Source organism: Schistocerca piceifrons, chromosome 1 (genome assembly GCF_021461385.2).
Source record: "Schistocerca piceifrons isolate TAMUIC-IGC-003096 chromosome 1, iqSchPice1.1, whole genome shotgun sequence".
NCBI lineage: Eukaryota > Metazoa > Arthropoda > Insecta > Orthoptera > Acrididae > Schistocerca > Schistocerca piceifrons.
The window spans coordinates 495,631,991-495,653,266 of NC_060138.1; the positions used below are offsets into that span (position 1 = coordinate 495,631,991).

The 21,276-nt window shown below is 39.6% G+C and overlaps 1 protein-coding gene across 1 annotated transcript in view; it reads left to right on the forward strand.

Moving 5' to 3' along the window:
• Positions 1-9,698: 9,698 nt before the first annotated feature.
• The window catches only part of LOC124741450 (DDB1- and CUL4-associated factor 1-like), a 28,645-nt gene continuing 17,067 nt past the window's right edge, over positions 9,699-21,276 (forward strand). The window contains exons 1-3 of the mRNA XM_047248730.1: positions 9,699-9,760; positions 9,967-10,069; positions 14,230-14,439. Of these exons, the coding sequence (XP_047104686.1) occupies positions 9,699-9,760; positions 9,967-10,069; positions 14,230-14,439 (375 nt within the window). The remainder of the gene's footprint in view (positions 9,761-9,966; positions 10,070-14,229; positions 14,440-21,276) is intronic.

Below are 21,276 nucleotides of genomic sequence, written 5' to 3' on the forward strand. Positions count from 1 at the left end.
TCTACCGTCTCATTGGCATGTGAATGCCGTTGTGCAAGGGAATAAGTCAGCGTCAGGGTCTAGGCGAGTTTTATCTGGTCTATATGGTCGGAGACAGTACAGAAGACTGTGGTATCAGGCTAGGGAGGTAGAAATGAAGAAACAAGCTTCTGGGTTGGTAACTTGGTCTGATTTTAGTGCTTCTTTGCAAGTTTATGTGAACGTGTCAAAGAGCAGACTAACTTTTGACAGTTCAGCGGTATGTACCAGCAAGGATGCAAGTCCTTTTTAGTGTACAAGCTTAATTTAAAGAATTCTTTCAGTCATAATTTTCTGCTGTCGGCTGATGGACACTCGAGGCTCGTCTGCTGCCACGCGGAGTGGCTGTGAGGTTTGAGGTACCGTGTCACGGATTGCGCGGCCCCTCCCACCAGAGGTTCGAGTTCTCCCCTGGGCACGGGTGTGTGTGGTGTTCTTAGCACAATTAGTTTAATTAGTGTGTAAGTCTAGGGACCAATGACCTCAACAGTTTGGTCCCTTAGGAATTCACACACATCTGAACATTTTTTGGCTCGTCTGCTGGCAGAAACTGTTGAACTGTGTCCTGCTCATCAACTCGTGGCCTTTTTATTCTGTGTTGGGGCTGTTTGCTTTATAGATGGTACGTTTCCCACAATTTGCATAAAGCTAGCTTGAAATCGACAGTTTCTTAATGTTCGCAACCTCATATTAGTCGGGTGAAAGCATAAAGCACTATTCATCTTTAGCTAGTTTTCCAGAATTTGCCACCCTTTTATATAATACAGTATCAGATTCCTCAACTGGCTTCACCCCATTCGAGCTGTTTTTCAGTAGAGCCTACAACATTCTCGGGATCCTACAGTGGAATTTTGCCAAAATGCAACTATGAAGATTACGTTACAGAATTGAAGGGATGTGCCAGATGCATTAGGTGACAAGAAGTTTTAATAAGGAATGTAGGGAACGGAACAAGGAATACTACGATCGCACACAAAATCCCAAAGAATGTAAGGCTGAGAACAAAGTATTACTACATGACTAAAGCATGAAAAGAGGGAGGTCAAAGAAATTAACAAGCCCATGGAGAGGGCCCTTCCATGAAGTACTCCAGATAATTAATAAGAAATTCATAACTGTACCTACAAACAAACTAAAAAGGTTCATCTAACTTTAGACATGCAACTTAAAGAAGAAAATTGAGAAGGGTGTCTGAAATAGTGAGGAGAGAATGGGTAAAAACTGTACAACAGGTGGTGAAAAATGACATTGCATACACTGAGTATAGGTGAGGGAGACATCGTGATTGGTCCTCAGAGACAGGCCAACCCCCAAACACTTTGTCTCTACTAGCCTAACCCTGGTAGCAGTAGTGAATATGAGGAGGAGACAGAAAAGGAAGATGACAGCAAGAAACTTAAAAGTTTGACCATAAACATCAATAGAGTAAAGACAGTCCCTTTCACTTTTTACAGATAGCCCCATCACCAAAGCTACTTGGAGCCCTTGAGATAAGTGGGTGGACAATGACAACCTCACACCAGTATAAGCCAGCGCTTACTGGATACAGGAGTTCCGCAACTTCCTGGAAGTGTAATACGATGCGGAGGGAAGGTACAGATCACCAATGTCAGATGTTGAGCGGCTCAAAGACTTTTAAGTAACAGTACCCAGTATGTTGTCCTCAACAGCGAGTGTTCATTGGAGACAAGCATATTGTCAGGAGTGTCTCAGAGAAGTGTGATAAGACTACTATTAGTTTCTATATACGTAAACGATCTGGCGGACAGGTGAGTATTAACCTGTGGTTGTTTGTTATGATGCTGTGGTGTATAGAAAAGTATTAAAGTTGAGTGACTTGTAGAAGGATACAAGATGACTTGGACAAAATTTCTAGTCTGTGTGATTGAATTCAGCTAGCTCTAAAGGAGAAAAAATGTAAGTTACTGTGAATGAGTAGAAAAAACAAACGAGAAATGTTCAGATAAAGCTTTAGTAGAGTTCAGCTTGACACAGTCACTTCGTTTAAATATCTGGATGTAACTTTGCCAAATGACTTAAATCTACGAGTGTGTGAGGATTGTGTTAGGGAAGGTAAATGGTTGACTGGTGTACTGGGAGAATTTTGGGAAAGTGTAGGTCATCTGTAAATGATACCACTTATAGGATGCTAGTGCAATCTGTTCTTGACTATTGCTCTAGTGTTCAGGATCTGGACCAGGTCAGAATAAAGGAAGACGTAGAAGCAATACAAAGGATGGCAGCTAGGTTTGAACAACACGAAAGTGTTACGGAGAGGCTTCGGGTACTGAAATGGGAATCCGTGGAGGGAAGGCAATGTTCTTTCCAAGGAACACTGTTAGGAAAATTTAGAGAACTGGCATTTGAAGCTGACTGCCGAATTGTTCTACTGCCGCCAACATACATTTCATGTACAGATCACAAAGATATGAAAAATTACGTTTTACACAGAGGCATATAGACAGTCATTTTTTCCCCCCTCTCTGCTTGCGAGTGGAACAGGAAAGGTTATGACTAGTAGTGGTACAAGGTATCATCCACCATTCTATATGGTGTCATGCGGAGTATGTATGTAGATATAGGTGCTACCAGTTCATGATTTCAAAAAACAGTTTGTCAGACATTGAGGTATTAACCCTTGCATGATATTTTGATACACAAACCATTGCATCAGGTCTGTTTGACTCAAAACTAAAATGCAAAGCAGAATACAATATACCAAAATTACACAAGATAATTATTTAGAATATACATTTTTATTCCCTTTTAAAAGGATAAGCATTTCAGTGATATTTTGTTCATCATTTATTTCCAAATAATTGATTTTTGAATATGAAATTCAAGTAATCTTTCAAGACAGAGATCAGAGATACAGTATATTACACGTTACATAGTATATGATGCTCACCCTTTGTTGTCATCTTCACGGGACATGCAGATCACATCAACTTAGTGTGGTGGGTCTTTTTTTTTTTCCCCTCCATACATGCTTCGAACAAGTCTCGCTCGCACAGTGATATGCTTGCTACCACTTGGCTATATGTGACACCTTCTTTTACTAGGCAGAAGTAGCTGGTCTTTTTCTTCACATGATAGCATGCTGACCACCAATTCCTCTCCCTGCTAGATAAAGCTTTATTTTTTATAATCACAAATTTTGATGTATGTAAGAACCATTTTAGGCATTCTTCAGAAATTCAACCCTTGCAGCTTTATTACCAGAGCTCAGTGTGTGTAGGATATATGAATTCAGAGCAGACACTGTTAATGGCCATCTTCTTATTCTCCTGACAATGCTGTAGTTACTACATAACTGTCTCTCTTCCACATTTGTATCTTAGTAGAACACTATAACTTCTGGCATTTTCCAAAAGTCCGTATTTTCATCGATCTTTCCATGATAATGCATAACGGAAATTTACAACAGATCGCCATTTGGCTGGAACTTGAGGCTGTTGTTGTTGTTGTGGTCTTCAGTCCTGAGACTGGTTTGATGCAGCTCTCCATGCTACTCTATCCTGTGCAAGCTTTTTCATCTCCCAGTACTTACTGCAACCTACATCCTTCTGAATCTGCTTAGTGTATTCATCTCTTGGTCTCCCCCTACGATTTTTACCCTCCACGCTGCCCTCCAATACTAAATTGGTGATCCCTTGATGCCTCAGAACATGTCCTACCAACCGATCCCTTCTTCTGGTCAAGTTGTGCCACAAACTTCTCTTCTCCCCAATCCTATTCAATACTTCCTCATTAGTTATGTGATCCACCCATCTAATCTTCAGCATTCTTCTGTAGCACCACATTTCGAAAGCTTCTATTCTCTTCTTGTCCAAACTATTTATCGTCCATGTTTCACTTCCATACATGGCTACACTCCATACGAATACTTTCAGAAATGACTTCCTGACACTTAAATCAATACTGGATGTTAACAAATTTCTCTTCTTCAGAAACGCTTTCCTCGCCATTGCCAGCCTACATTTTATATCCTCTCTACTTCGACCATCATCAGTTATTTTGCTCCCCAAATAGCAAAACTCCTTTACTACTTTAAGTGCCTCATTTCCTAATCTAATTCCCTCAGCATCACCCGACTTAATTAGACTACATTCCATTATCCTTGTTTTGCTTTTGTTGATGTTCATCTTATATCCTCCTTTCAAGACACTGTCCATTCCATTCAACTGCTCTTCCAAGTCCTTTGCTGTCTCTGACAGAATTACAATGTCATCGGCGAACCTCAAAGTTTTTATTTCTTCTCCATGAATTTTAATACCCACTCCGAATTTTTCTTTTGTTTCCTTTACTGCTTGCTCAATATACAGATTGAACAACATCGGGGACAGGCTACAACCCTGTCTTACTCCCTTCCCAACCACTGCTTCCCTTTCATGTCCCTCGACTCTTATAACTGCCATCTGGTTTCTGTACAAATTGTAAATAGCCTTTCGCTCCCTGTATTTTACCCCTGCCACCTTTAGAATTTGAAAGAGAGTATTCCAGTCAACATTGTCAAAAGCTTTCTCTAAGTCTACAAATGCTAGAAACGTAGGTTTGCCTTTCCTTAATCTTTCTTCTAAGATAAGTCGTAAGGTCAGTATTGCCTCACGTGTTCCAGTATTTCTACGGAATCCAAACTGATCTTCCCCGAGGTTGGCTTCTACTAGTTTTTCCATTCGTCTGTAAAGAATTCGTGTTAGTATTTTGCAGCTGTGACTTATTAAGCTGATAGTTCGGTAATTTTCACATCTGTCAACACCTGCTTTCTTTGGGATTGGAATTATTATATTCTTCTTGAAGTCTGAGGGTATTTCTCCTGTTTCATACATCTTGCTCACCAGATGGTAGAGTTTTGTCAGGACTGGCTCTCCCACGGCCGTCAGTAGTTCCAATGGAATATTGTCTACTCCGGGGGCCTTGTTTCGACTCAGGTCTTTCAGTGCTCTGTCAAACTCTTCACGCAGTATCGTATCTCCCATTTCATCTTCATCTACATCCTTTTCCATTTCCATAATATTGTCCTCAAGTACATCGCCCTTGTATAGACCCTCTATATACTCCTTCCACCTTTCTGCTTTCCCTTCTTTGCTTAGAACTGGGTTACCATCTGAGCTCTTGATATTCATACAAGTCGTTCTCTTATCTCCAAAGGTCTCTTTAATTTTCCTGTAGGCGGTATCTATCTTACCCCTAGTGAGATAGGCCTCTACATCCTTACATTTGTCCTCTAGCCATCCCTGCTTAGCCATTTTGCACTTCCTGTCGATTTCATTTTTTAGACGTTTGTATTCCTTTTTGCCTGTTTCACTTACTGCATTTTTATATTTTCTCCTTTCATCAATTAAATTCAATATTTCTTCTGTTACCCAAGGATTTCTACTAGCCCTCGTCTTTTTACCTACTTGATCCTCTGCTGCCTTCACTACTTCATCCCTCAAAGCTACCCATTCTTCTTCTACTGTATTTATTTCCCCCATTCCTGTCAATTGCTCCCTTATGCTCTCCCTGAATCTCTGTACAACCTCTGGTTCTTTTAGTTTATCCAGGTCCCATCTCCTTAAATTCCCACCTTTTTGCAGTTTCTTCAGTTTTAATCTACAGGTCATAACCAATCAATTTAAAACCTGGTTCCTAAATCTCTGTCTTACCATTATATAATCTATCTGAAACCTTTTAGTATCTCCAGGGTTCTTCCATGTATACAACCTTCTTTCATGATTCTTAAACCAAGTGTTAGTTATGATTATGTTGTGCTCTGTGCAAAATTCTACCAGGCGGCTTCCTCTTTCATTTCTGTCCCCCAATCCATATTCACCTACTATGTTTCCTTCTCTCCCTTTTCCTACACTCGAATTCCAGTCACCCATGACTATTAAATTTTCGTCTCCCTTCACTACCTGAATAATTTCTTTTATTTCATCATACATTTCTTCAATTTCTTCGTCATCTGCAGAGCTAGTTGGCATATAAACTTGTACTACTGTAGTAGGTGTGGGCTTCGTATCTATCTTGGCCACAATAATGTGTTCACTATGCTGTTTGTAGTAGCTTACCCGCATTCCTATTTTCCTATTCATTATTAAACCTACTCCTGCATTACCCCTATTTGATTTTGTGTTTATAACCCTGTAGTCACCTGACCAGAAGTCTTGTTCCTCCTGCCACCGAACTTCACTAATTCCCACTATATCTAACTTCAACCTATCCATTTCCCTTTTTAAATTTTCTAACCTACCTGCCCGATTAAGGGATCTGACATTCCACGCTCCGATCCGTAGAACGCCAGTTTTCTTTCTCCTGATAACGACATCCTCTTGAGTAGTCCCCGCCCGGAGATCCAAATGGGGGACTATTTTACCTCCGGAATATTTTACCCAAGAGGACGCCATCATCATGTAATCATACAGTAAAGCTGCATGCCCTCGGGAAAAATTACGGCTGTAGTTTCCCCTTGCTTTCAGCCGTTCGCAGTACCAGCACAGCAAGGCCGTTTTGGTTATTGTTACAAGGCCAGATCAGTCAATCATCCAGACTGTTGCCCTTGCAACTACTGAAAAGGCTGCTGCCCCTCTTCAGGAACCACACGTTTGTCTGGCCTCTCAACAGATACCCCTCCGTTGTGGTTGCACCTACGGTACGGCTATCTGTATCGCTGAGGCACGCAAGCCTCCCCACCAACGGCAAGGTCCATGGTTCATAGGGGGGGAACTTGAGGCACCATTGTTAAATCCTTTCTAAAACCGAACAGCCATGAAGCAACACTACTTCATTTCTTGGACAAAAATTGTGGGGTAATATCGGGTTTGTTCTTTTGTTATGTTCTGACTAATGTTACCCTTTTTTTCCAATATAATTCTTGCAAGAGGCGCACTGAAATAATAGTTATCAGTAGTTAATTTCTGTCAGTACCTTCTAGCCTAAGCTGTTCCAACATTGCCCCTTAGAGCGCAGGTACCTCCCTGGTGCCTTTCAACACACTTCAGTTGTTTGTCCTGCTGTACCCGTGCCTGTGCCTGTCCGTCTGACCGCCAGCAGGCACATAGGTTGGAACAGCATTTACTAGAGGAATGTTGCAGGATCTTCTATATGACATAATAACAGCAAATATATCAGGCCCATTTTTATACCACAGGTTTCAGAAATGGAGATAGGAAACTTCCCAGCGTATTCATTTCCAGATGGTCATTATCTTGTGGGTCACAATATCTGTCATACAATCAACAAATGTTTGTTGTATGTGTGGTACTGTACATAATATTGTCATCCATAAGTTTATCATCACATTAAAGGCAGGAGACTTTTGTTGGAGTCTTTGCTGTTGTAGCCAATGCTAAGGTTCCTGCTCGTAAGAAATGATGATACAACTTTTGGGACCTGCGCTAAGACTGATTTCATCTGCCGATCTTTACCCGTACAACAATCTTTAGTAACAAATTAATTGGAAGATTTGTCACTTGAAGAGACAACCACATTTGAATCCGCATCATGCTCACTTAATTGCTATGGTATCCTTTCAATCTTCTGAATTTTCCTAGAACAGACAGTTCATCACAAGTTCATAACAGCTCTGCCATAATATCCTCAGGCGTGAAAAATGTGTACATTTTCTGAAAGGACATGAGAAATATTGTTGAAATCATCTGTATGTACAGTGAGCACATTCTAAAACATGTAAGTGGTCAGAAAAGTGATGATAACTAATTTAGTTATGAGATGAGCACTTGCAAGACAATGTTGGCGATCAAGTGTAAATGCCCTTTCGGGTTACTTCGTGGAAATACTGAATAACGTTTGGTCACTTTGCCAAAATGCAAAGCAACACAAGTAGTCATGTCGGGTCATAAAAAAGAAACAGTCATGGTTGCAATGGTTTTAAATAGAACTTAAGAGACAGCCACACAATAGAGGTTTACATGGGACTAACATTGATCCAGTAGAAGTTGTTACATGAATTAATTGCTCCAGAAGATTGATTTATGAATTTATTACAAAAATCAAGTGCCAGTGCAGTTTGTAATGGCTGTATATCTGATTTTATTAACTTATGTATCAAAGGAAAATTTAACCAGAAAAAAATAGAAAATTGCAAACTGCTGGAATATATTCCCAGTGTTTACCTTAAGGGGCTCCGGAAAGGCTCAAAATCATGAAAAGTTCAATTTTTACTTTTTTGCGTTTTCTGAATCTGCAGACCTTTTAATAGATATATAATTCATTCCATTCCGAAGACTACAACTATTTTTAAATTTTTTTTGAAATGTGTTCTACATGGGCGCGACCCACTGTGGCGCTGTTAAACTGCTGTCAAATGGTGTTATTATTAACGTCCGTGTTCATCAGGTACATTTTAGTGATGTGAGATAAAGTATGTGTTGTGGCTAACCTGTGATGGTTCAATATATATCGCTGGTGTGATTGTCGATTGTTTCATGTTTATTTACTCTGTCGTTATCTCGAAAATATTCGTAATTAATTCTGATTCGTGAGTCTCTGTTTTGTTGAAGTATAATAATGAGTAAAAGTAAAGTTATTAGAAATCCTCTGAAGGCTTTTAAGAAAAGGAGAAATGTTGGAAAGCCAAAGGTATGTGTTATTACTGTAAACAATAAAGACGATAACCAAGTGAGTGAACCTAACCTCTCAAGTACACCTGCCCATAGCAGTCAAAGTGGGAAAGAAAATACTTCACAGAAGAAGCTTGGTTCAATGAGTGAAAACTATGAATGTTTTATGGGCGAATCGGATGTGAATGAAATATTTGATATGCCGGTTCTCAAAGGAATTTTTTCAAACTGTGTAAGATGTATTCATTGTAGTGAAGTTGGTCTGGAACTCTCCATAATAAAGCACATAGGACTTGCTAGTGAAATACAACTGAAATGTGATAAGTGTTCATACATGACCACCTTTTGGAACAGTGTTGCAGTAACTGCAACTGAAGAAAATGGTAGCAAAATCTACGAACACAACAACGAGCGATGCTTGCTTTAGACAAGAAACGCCTTCGGGCTGCAGACAGGGCTGTAAAGAGTCTAGAAATACAAGCAAGAGTAAACAGGAGGAGGAACAAGAGGAAGCTGGAGGAGGAGTTTGCAGAGGATGAAGATAATCCATCCTATGGACCTGGAATTCACTAAAAAGTTAATCCAATCTTTGTCGCTCGATTCCCAAAACTTTTATTTTCTCATACTAATTACATGTTTTCTAAGGATCTTCCAAACATATTTGTTTCAAACTTTCAGTAAATGTTACACAGTATCTTCTGCATAATTTAACACATCCTTTTTCCAAAAAACTGTATATTTTTGAATATATAAATAAAAAATTGCAAAAAAATGTTGTGAATTTTCATTACAATTGAAAAAAATCATCTTTAATAACTGAACTAAAATTTTGTAAAATCCCTGTGTTAAGTTGTAGCCCATATTCCAATAAATAATCTGTAAAAAGTTCAACTTCCTACCTCAAATACTTTGTGAGGAAATATGTAATTTATAAGCGTTATTTTAACATTGCAAGTATAGGGCGTTCCGGAGCCCCTTAAGGAGATGAAATTCTAAGCATAATCAGTAGACATAAAAGTATGGAGAAAAAGCTATCCAAGCTTTCAGAACTGTTAAATTTCTTTCTCAAAGAAAAAAATAGGGGCTGGTTGGGAATGGTTAGGAAGGAGAAGCAAAATGTCGTTTTTCTCTCTCCTTGTCCTCAAACCCATTGGAGTCCTTCACAACCTGGATTCTGAGTTGCCAAGTCCTCCTTTTCTATGTATATATGCTCATTCTTAGGGATACAATTTGTTTGTTGGCGTTGTTGCTTTTGAGATTTGTGGCTGAAAATTGCATATACTAAAATATTCTTGATGAGACACCTCATGTTTGGTCTGTGCCTCTTTATTCTTGCTTTATGATTAGTTTCCTCTCTTCAGCTTTTGTGACTGAAAATTAATAGGTTTTGTTCTTCTTCCAGATTTGCTCTTCCAGAAGAAGATTATGTTGAATTCAGCAAGTTTGTTCAAGATCGTATAATTGGCACAAGAAACCATATTGCAACAGTAAGTATATCTGTGCTATTTCACTTTCTGTTAAATGTGAAGTAACTATGTTAGGAAATATGTTATGTTGGTTTTCAAACACCAGAAAAAAGCTAGTCAAACAAATGTTTCAGACATGAAAAGAAACCATTTAAAAATTGCAAACCACTTAATGAAAGTAAAATCTTGGACAACTTGTCAGATACTCTGTTCTTATGTTGTGTTAAATAGTTACATTCCTGAAATTCTCTTGTAGAAGTTTGTAGACTATCTGCACTTCCTCTGTTATCTGATAAGATGTTAGTTGAAATTCTCATGAAATGACTTGAAAGCTTATCAGCAGGCGTCATAGCAGTTTTCTATTTGAAGCAACAGTTGCTAATAAGCACATTGGTATCAGTACCCTGTTTCACAGACTTATTTTTGGTGCGACCGCTAAGGTCACAGGTCCTTAGGTTTGTTAGGTTTAAGTAGTTCTAAGTTCTAGGGGACTGATGGCCTCAGATGTTGAGTCCCATAGTGCTCAGAGCTATTTGAACTTATTTTTGTACCCAGATGTGCTATGACTTAACACAGCTGCTCTCTCAGAGAAAGTAGCAAGTGCAAAGTTTATTAAATAAAAAATTATTTTTTTGATCATTTGTTTCTGAAGACAGCTGTTAGCATAAAAGAGTTAGCAGTGTTAAAAAACAAAATTGTGAAGTTCAACCTTAGCTTTGTTATTATTTAAGTTCACCATATTTATCCATACTGTTTGCATGGCCTGCGGCAGTGGCTTTATTCATGGTCCAGTCACATTAATGTGACCACCATATACGTTCAACATCAACGTGAAATAAAGACTCGCATTCTGCAGGTGATAGCACTAGTAATGGAGGGTATATAAAGAACATCGGGAGGGGGAGGAGGGGTGCAGCAAACATTTCAGCTGTGTGGAAACAGAACAATTTATCTCGTATCCAGAAGGGCAGGCCCGTGGGTGGAAACATTTCTGAAATTGCCAAGTTTGTAAACTGTTGCATGCTGACTTGGTTAATGTGTAAATGCATGACAAAATGGCACTATCTGAAACCGGCCCCTGAGGCAATGGTGGTACACCCCAGGCCGTAGATGAAAGGGCTGAACAACAGCTTTAGATATGTCTACAGGCAAATAGATGTGCAACGAAAGAGCAACTGGCTGCTCAGCTGAACCGAGGGGCTACTAATAATCTCTTGAACTACCACGCACGAACATTGCTGTGTATGAGCCTCTGCTGCAGGCAACTGGTTCATGCACCCATGCTGACTGCCGTTCATAGGCAACGAAGGCTGGAATATGCACACTGTGGCATCAGGTGGACTTTACAGATGCATCACGTTTTATGCTCTGTCAAGCAAATGACTGTTGGCATGTACGGCCCTACAATAATTGTCGGAAAGGACCAGGCTGGAGGAGGGAGCGTTACGGTGTGTAAAATGTTTTCGTGACATTCCCCGGGTGATCTCATCATTCTGGAAGGCACAGTGGATCAACACAAGTGAGAATCTCTTCTCCCCCCCCCCCCCCCCCTCATGTTTACTGAGAAATAAAGGAAAATAACACATAACCATGTTTGCTGAGAAATAAAGGAAAATAACACACAAAACTTAAACCATATTGGTAAAAGTAATAAACAACAGCTCAGCATTTTAAACACACTTGAGTAAAAGAAAAACAAAAAAAGGCAAGAGTTGCCATGACCACAACCCAGAACCGTAAGTTTAACAAATTACACTCTTTATTACAAAGTTATAATACAATTAATAATCATTGCACATTCATATGTATGTAAGAATTAAACTTCAGATTCATATATTTCTTTTCTTACAATGGGTGCAACATGCCCCAGTGCCAAGATGACACCAACAGTGGTCGGCCTTGGGCAAGCAACATTGAAAAATACTAACAAGGTGGCTGTCTAAAACAGAGCTTTAACACACAAACAGCTATAAAACACTTACAGCAAATCCATACAATGTGCAAGGTAACTTTAAAACTTATTTAAAAGGAAAGAAACTTCAAAACCGTAATAAATTTTAAATAACACCAGCAAGACAGCTGGAAGATCAATTAAATCAATGAATGTTTCAAGTTTATGATTATCCACCAGAAATCAAATTTACACTGTTCCACAAACTGCAGATTAGATTAAAGTAACAGTAATTGACTAAACAACCCCAAGGCCTACCAAGTTTAAACACTGTGAGCTTAAAATTTAAAAACAATTGAAAGGCTTGAAACACCATTAGCGATCACTTAATATCACTACTCAAACAGGAGCCACCAAAACATTCCTGGAGCCAACATGCCTGATACTTCCATTCTATCAGTATGTAAGGACCGTGCTCACTATGGACAATCATACTGTGAAGTACATCTCAAATTACTCCACCAATCTCACACTCCACCCTTCAGGAAACTAAGGTGAAATCAATACAGTGCCGTAACCTTCGCAGAATATCACCTTTTCTGCAGTGCAGTGGCAAGGTTGCCCTAATTAAGCAGACTGCGATGTTTACTTCTGTACAAATGCACAGAGTCCAGACAGGGCCTAACCAACAGCCGTAGTCGCTTGTCGTTACAGAAGGTACACTGCAACAGGTTCATGTAACTCCACTAGCACTGGTATTCCACATGGCATTGACCACAGCAGGTATCGCCATGCACCTGCCAGAAAAAACACCTTCAGGCTCGCTTGACTGTCCGGACACACATACTGCGTCAAGACAGTCTGTTTGTGCCCTTCAGACCTCTATGGCCCCGTCCCACCCCTTATCACCAAGGCAGACCTAGCACGTAAGGAAATTATCGCTGCCACCGACCACAGATGACCTCAACAAGTACGCCTCTATCCTTGGGGACCATGTCCATACCTACATGCAGTTTGTTTTTTATCGGCACAATGGCATCTACCAGCAGCACAGTGCAACATGTTGAGCACCTCACAGTGTATGTGCATAGTTCAAAGAGCACCAGGATGATTTTATCATACTCCCTTGGTCACCTGTCCGCAGCTCATGGTCTTGCGGTAGTGTTCTCGCATCTTGCGCTTGGGGTCCCGGGTTTGATTCCCGGCAGGGTCAGGGATTTTTCCTGCTTCGAGATGACTGGGTGTTGTTGTTGTCGTCTGCATCATCATCATCATCATCATCATCATCATCATCCATCCCCATTACGGTCGGAGGAAGGCAATGGCAAACCACCTCCACTAGGACCTTGCCTAGTACGGTAGTGCAGGTCTCCCTCATCATCCCCTACGCTCCTCGGAGTATGGGACCTCATCATCATCATTGGTCACCATTCTCCTCTGCCCCCCTTCCCACCTCCTCCCAATCCCTCCCCTGGATCGAAACCCATTCGAGAATATGTGGGACCATCTCGATCGTTTTCACCTTGGATCCTCAACCATGAAACCTAGTGCAGCTGATCACAGCACTGAAGTTTGCGTGCCTTCATATCCCTGTTGGTACCTTCTAGAACGTCATTGACTTTTGCAATTGATGTTTCTGAAGACATGGGCTGAGGCGTGGATTGGAATTTGTATCAGTGGAGGAGATGATGTATGGTATTCCATGCAATGGTGATATTGCCAGTGAGGTGCAGTGGATAGCGCATCTGCCTAGGTAAGGAGGAGACCCAGGTTCTAGTCCCAGTGCTGGTACAAATTTTAATTAATTGCTCCAGCCTACATCATTGTCTCATTGAGTCTGTTCCTGCTTGTGCTGCGAAAGGTGGTTATTCCGGCTTTTTACAGGTGGTCACATTGATGTGACTGGACAACATATTTAAAGAATATGTTCTGATACAGCGATACAGCTTCAACATTTAGTGTACCATGACATTTCTATATCAAGTAGATGGTGGATGAACTATCTCAAAACACAATGTTAAATAATTAATACAGTATGGTGAGTAGCACACACAAGTGTTCACCACTACATAAGAGTAATCTTTGTCATTCATTGCTTTGGGCAAATCAGAGGCATTGCCACTCCCATCTCTGTGGTATTTTTCTCGTCCTCCTCCTACCTCTCTCCTCTCACTTATCAGTATGATTGTCAGTTGCAGTGTATTTGCTGAAAATGCATGTATAGTGTTAACAGTAGTTTTGTAAAGGTTTTACCATTTGAAATATTACTGTTATTTATTGTTATTTTCAGATATATGATGTTGCAACAGGCAAAAAAATTCAGACGCTAACTCCACAAATATCGAACCAGTATACAAAAAATAAAGCAACATTTAGTCCGACAGATGAACTAGTACTTTCAGATGGTGTACTGTGGGATGTTACATCGGGCAAAGAAATACATAAGTTTGACAAACTCAATCAAAATTTAAGTGGTGTATTCCATCCCAATGGATTAGAGGTATGTGACAATTTTGATATTCTGACACTTCTAATTTAGCAGTTAGTACTCAACTAATTAATAAAATCAACAAAAACTTATCAAGTGATGTCTCAAATGCTAATACAAAGTGACACATATGCTAGCTTTCAAAACCGGAGATATCTGTTTCGATGAAACAAAAACTTTTAGTAAATTACTCGAATGTTATATAGGAAGGTTGTCCTGGTTCATACAAAAAAGAACAGAATAAGAAGAGCCGGCCGCTGTGGCTGAGCAGTTCTAGATGCTTTAGTCCGCAACCGCACTGCTGCTATGGTCGCAGGTTCGAATCCTGCCTCGGGCATGGATGTGTGTGATGTTCTTAGGTTAGTTAGGTTTAAGTAGTTTTAAGTCTAGGGGGCTGATGACCTCTGCTGTTAAGTCCCATAGTGCTTAGAGCCATTTGAACCATTTTAGAATAAGAAGAGGTGCAAATCATAGCCAATGAGTTTCTGAAGCAATGCCTCAGAATGAGCATAGTTATACCTACAGTTCTCCACACATCACCTAGAGTGATTTATAGTTGCTAGATAAATCATTGCTATCCATACATCCACAATGTACTGATCTTCTTTTATCACTGAAGAAGAAACATATTGTTCTGAAAGCTATGGATTTTGTTTCCTATCTAAAATTGCTCTTTAAGTAGTTTCTCTCTTCCAGAAGATAAATAGTGGTCAACCTCTTGTCTTTGAATGATCCCCCACCCTTCTGCCTTCCCCCTCACATTTTTTGACTAAATTGATATTGCATTCTTATGGTAAGAATATATCTTTCATGAAACCTTGATGACTTCACACCCTTGCGGTCTCCCCCACCCTTGCGGTCTCCCCCACCCTTGCTGTCTCCCCCACCCCCGCACTGCACCCCCTGTGTCTTCTGCTCCCCACCCTGTCCCCCACCTGCCAGACACTGCTCTGTGCCATCCCCCCTTCCCCCTCCCACCCCTCGCACCGCACTATGGCTCCCTCCCACTCAGTGCCCATCTCGCACTGCCCCACCCCCCTCCCCCCGACATGCACTCTCCCCTCCACCCCTCTAGATCACTGTTTCTATTCAGTAGCAGAATCTTCAGGCTTGAAACAAGAAAATGCAAAATATCTTACTGCAAATAGTGCAAGTTCTTTAGTAGATAAAGCCAATTGAATAGACACATTCATGAGAAAGAGTGCACCTACATTTATATAACATCGAATATTGTGGAACATACCTCCAGTAAATTAATAAGAAATCCCAAAAACTTTTTAGAAAATCCAAAGATGATTAAAAAAAAGTTGGGATTAGCAGCACATGATCTAAATACACACATCTTTGTAATTTCACATGTTATTGCTTCTTCCCACCAGGCCACACTGAACTTTTACAACACCTGACCGTGTTTTAGACCGTATCTCCTGAAAGCTTTAATCACCAGTATGTTGTTACTTACTGACTCCTTGGCACTACAGCCCATGTAGGGCCTTGCCTCCTGGACAATCTCTGCCCACTCTTCCCTGCTGGCCGCCTTGGCTCTCCATCTTCTAAATCCCATTCTTCTCAAGTCATCTTCCACGTTGTATAGCCATCTGGTCCTTGGTCTACCCATTATGCAGTGTCCACTTGGTTTTCCTTTGGAAACTTTCTTGACTGTGCTGCTCTCCATCATTCTTTCCATATGTCACAAACAACATAGTCTACTACTCTTTGTTTCTGTCGTGATGTCTGGTTTGTTGTATAACTCTCTGATCTCTTCATTATTTCAAATTCATCAAAATCCCCTATGATTCACTGCCGTGAAGAGTTTCCATTCCCATATTTGCAACACCTCATCATTTTACGTCATTATCCAAGTCTTCAAACCGTACATCACCACAGATCTCACTATTGTACAATACTATGTCAGCTTCAGATCCTACTAAGGCTTCTTGCTTTAAATACATTAATCAGTGTGAGATAGCTCCTGTTACCAGCTGTAATCTTTGCATGTATTCCTTCTGTCATATCATTATTCTCAGTTACCAGTGACCCAAGATATTTAAAACACACAAATTCTTTCCCGGTGACAGTCATGCTTTTTTTCCTTCACTATACCTTTTCCTAAATGTTAACATATACTTTGTCTTTGACTTTTTAATTGTCAGCCCCATCTCCATTCCATAACTTTTATATTTTTTTGAGCTTTTCTTCAAGGTCCTGTTTCCTCCTGGATATCAAATGAATATCATCTGCATATGCGAGAGCATGTGTCACTCTATTAAACAGTGTTCCCCCAGGGTTACCGCTCTGTGTGTTTCGCATTACCTTCTCCAAGGCGACATTAAACAGAATAGTGGAGAACACATCACTCTGTCACAATCCTTGGTTAACTTCAAATGCCTTCGATAAAGTGCCCTCAACCTTAACTTTACCTACTGTTCTTCTCAAAGTCATTTGGGCCAGTCTTATTAGTTTGTTGGGTGCTCCTACATTGATCCCTTTTGATACTACCATATGCTTGTTGGAAATCAATGAACAGCTGGTGGACATCGATGTTATACTCATAACATTTTTCAGTGATCTGTCTGATGGTAAAAACCTGGTCTGTAGTAGATCTATTAGTTCTGAAACCATACGGGTAGTCTCCTAGATACTCTCCTACATATATACTGATTTTTTGTAATACTTTATATTCTATACAGAGGAGTGCAATTCCTCTATAATTTGCAGTCAGTTTTGCATGTTTCTTATGTATAGGTCATAGTGTATTCCACTGTTCCGGCCTATTTTCTTTCCACAATATTTCTACTATAATCTCTTGCAAAACTCTTATTAGTTTTTCTCCACCATATTTTATAATTTCTATTGTAATATTGTCTTCTCCTGGAGCTTTATTATTTTTTTTTAAGAGTCTTGATACTAGCATTAACTTATTCCAGTGTAGGTTCCTCGACAGTTTCCTGGCACTCTTCTTCTCTGTTTACTTCCTGCTCCAACTCATCTCCCAGCAGCGTCTACTTCACATTCGTTTTTTGATTCTGTATTCATTAGTTCACTAAAATACACCACCCATCTATCTAAAAGCTGATCTTTCCCTCCAATCAGATTTCTCTCCTTATATTCACAGAAAACTGCTCTATGTTAGAATCCTTTCATTATGTCTTTCACCCGCACATAGAATTTCCTTGTTTCATAGTCTTTCTCTCTTCTAATTCATCAATCCACTGTTTTCCAATTTCTCTCTTCTGCTCCCTTTCTCTTCTTCTGGTATTCTGCTACGGTAGTTCTTGTTCTCCTCTGCAGCATTCTTTTTCTTGCCTCATTCTATCCTTATATCTTCCTCATACAATCTTCATCAAACCAGACTTGGGTTCTCAATTGCTTCTTTTTACCGAGTACAGTTTTGGCTGTCTTCTGTGTTGTACCTTTGACTGTTTCCCATCTTTTTTCGATAATCTTGCCTGCCTGATCTTCAACTTCATTAAGTCTATTTGTCAAAATAGTTTTATACTGTTGTACTGTGTTTTCATCATTTCTTAATTTAGCATCAAACCGTGGCACAATAGTTTTCTTGGTCTGTCTGTAACCATCCATCCTCTGTCTATATTTGATTCTTATCAAATAGTGATCACTATCTTCATGTGCACGACGACAACTATCCACTTCTAATATATCTGAAGCATGTCGTCTATGTATGAGTACATGATCAATAAGCCACACTTAATTTGATGTAGCTACCAGTTTTGTGTGTGCACTGCTTTGTAGTTCGCATGTTAAGTTTGTGCTTTGGTTCAGCCACTAGAGATCACATGGCCTGCTAATATGACTGCAGTTGTGTATGCAGCCAGAGTGCAAGGCTCTGCTGGCCTGTTGGGTATTGCTAATTGTATTGTACCTTGCCTTCCGTGTGTCTGTGTGTGTGTGTGTGTGTGTGTGTGTGTGTGTGTGTACTGTTCAAGCAATAAATTACAGTGTTCTTGGATTAGAACACAATTGTAACAAATTGTACCAAAAACAGTCATTTTTTGATGGATCTTCAATGTGCTGTTGCCTTGAAACGGTATATTTTCATAACACACAAGTTATACAGCCAATATTCTGCAGCTAACAATATGATACATCTTGCTATTTTATTGCAACAAATCATTTAAATAATGATGCATTTTCAAAAGATCCTCAAGTGCTGGTGCTTTGAAACAACATAGATTGGTAGAACGTAAGTTATATAAATAAAAATGCAGCCCACCAAATACAGGCTTCAACTGAAATCCAATATGGTATAACCTAGCTCTTTACTGAAGAGAGACGGCCAGCTTGTTACTAGATGGAACTTTACTATCTCATTTGTCTATGTTCAGATGCACATTCCGAATATCTTACATGGTTGATATTGCTCTACACATTTAGAAAGGCTTCATAGCATGCTTTTCCATAATATGAGGTCAGAAATTAGGCATGCTCAGTGTTGACATTTGAATGCACGGCCACTGAAGTGGTGACTTAAGGGACCTTTACTGAAGCACACTCTCCATAAAATGGAAGTGCGATTCTATCTAGACATAGATTTTCAACTCTTTCAGTTACTTCTCAATTCCAGGGCACCTTTTTATATGTCCTCTGTACAGCAATCCTTGTGATGGTCAAATTATGGTATGATTGACTGAATATAAGTCTTCAACCTGCTTAGAGATTTTATGTAGAATCAGTATTTTCTCAGGTTCTGAGATAGTCTTTGACTAACATATGAATGTTGACATAGTAGTTTAGCGCATTCACTTTTTGTCAGCTGCACAAATGCCTGTTGTCATTTGCACATACTTTCTTGTACTGAGAGTGGAATAACCTCTGCTTCCTCAGCATTTACATAATTTTGTTATTAAACCAAGATGGGTCTTGTTTGTCCCAAATCTACTTACTTGGCACATACTTCTTCAGAGTATGATTTACAATCACTTTAAACATTGCCCATACTTCCACTATATCCATCATATTGGCGCTGAATGATGACCATTTACTTTCTAAGTAGGATGATAATCGTTGATTTTTTAACTTTAGTGACCAGTGCTGCTGTGATATCCCTGTCTCTGCATTAATGCTGTCAATAAGGTCAGGCCTGTTTACATCTAAAGGGTCCAAAAAATTTCCATTGTGTGTGGGTTGTTGTACTAGCTGTTCAAGCAAGTTTTTGGAGAATGTGTTCAAAACTTATTAACAAGACTATCTGCAACAAACCAATAGACATCCCAGACCATGCTATGTAGATTAAGGTCACCTCTAACTAATATTGCATGTCTGGGGTACTTTGGTGCTGTTGAGAACAGATTTTTTTGAATGGTTCTTAAAATCTTACAGAAGATTTTGGTGCCTGCTAAAAACTTCTGTTTGTCATTTGGGTTCACCTAAACTGGTCATTTCTGTCCACATACCTTTCCAGTCACTCAGTTTTAAAATTGATAGCCATAATATTTTTTCAATGGTAGTGAACACTTCCTCTCCTATTGCCATTTAACCTGTCTGTTCACTTTACATTCTGTGTATCATTAAATAGTTCAAAACTTTCTGCTTTGAGTTATGTCCAGCTCTCAATTTTGAGTATAATTTGAGCATGATAGTGTTCCCGGAGAGCAGTACATTCAGAGACTTAGTTACTTATATTTTTACTAGTATCTTTACTTTGTAAGGGTTCCTATTTCACTCTCTGCATATTGATTGGCAGCTATGAAACAAATATCTTTATTTTTTGGGCTGCTGTTATTGGATGGTTCTTTTTTACAAGATAATCAGATTATAAGTAAGTCTATGCAGATATAAGGATCCTTGGCCATTTTTTAAATTTAATTGGCAGCAGAATCTTCTTTTCATCAGAGGTGCTCAGGCTATCACTTAGCCCTCTTGGGCACTCCACAAGTACTCTGCTACCTGAGCAGCTGCATCCTCCATGTAATCTACATCACACCTATCTAGTGGAATCCTGCAGTTCTCCACCCCGTAACGCATATGTCTTCAGGCATTGCAGCTTTCCTGTAGACAACCAGGATAGTCTGCAAACAATCTCACAGAGCTTCTGACACTATCCACAAGATCAGGGATGTCAAACATTTTGACTTGACTGGGCCACAATGGAATTTTTACAGATTTTGTGACAGGTGCTCACTTCTTGGACTGCATTGATACTTTCTTTGGACCACATGCGACCTCTGGGTTTGTACACCCCTGCACGAGATCATTTATATACACATTTTATAATTCTTCCTTGATATACTCTTGAAATTACCGTCGCATTTGTTGATTTTGTTCTGTTAAGAAAGGCATGTTAAGGTCGATGCAGTAAAAAAAGATCAATGCAGTAACAAATCTGGTCCAGTACATATTAGACTCATACTTTGTTCATTAAAGGGCAGTGCAGAATTGTATCGAAGGCCATCCTCATGCTATCAAGCTTTGCGTCATCTGTAGTGCTATGGAACTCATAGCGAATAGAATGAACTGAATTTTGCTAGATCACTTGTGGTGGAACCCATGTTAATTTGTATAGAGGACATATACATTCTCAAAAAATGTAAAACATGTTTTGTAATTGTACAATTGATTAGAATCGGAGATAAGGTCTACAGTTTATTAGCATTTGTCCAACAGCCCTTCTTGAAAATGAGACCGAGCTTCTTGCTAATGACTTGGCACCCTTCATGTCTTTGACAACCTGTAATATATACTATTGCCTTTCCACTGTGTAGCTGTTTTAGGTAAATTTCTATTTCACAATTTCCTATCTCAGCCTCTGCCATTTAAGGGTTTGAGGAACTATTGAGAGGACGATGTATATTATGAACATCTGCTGCGAAACAGGTCGATTGGACGATT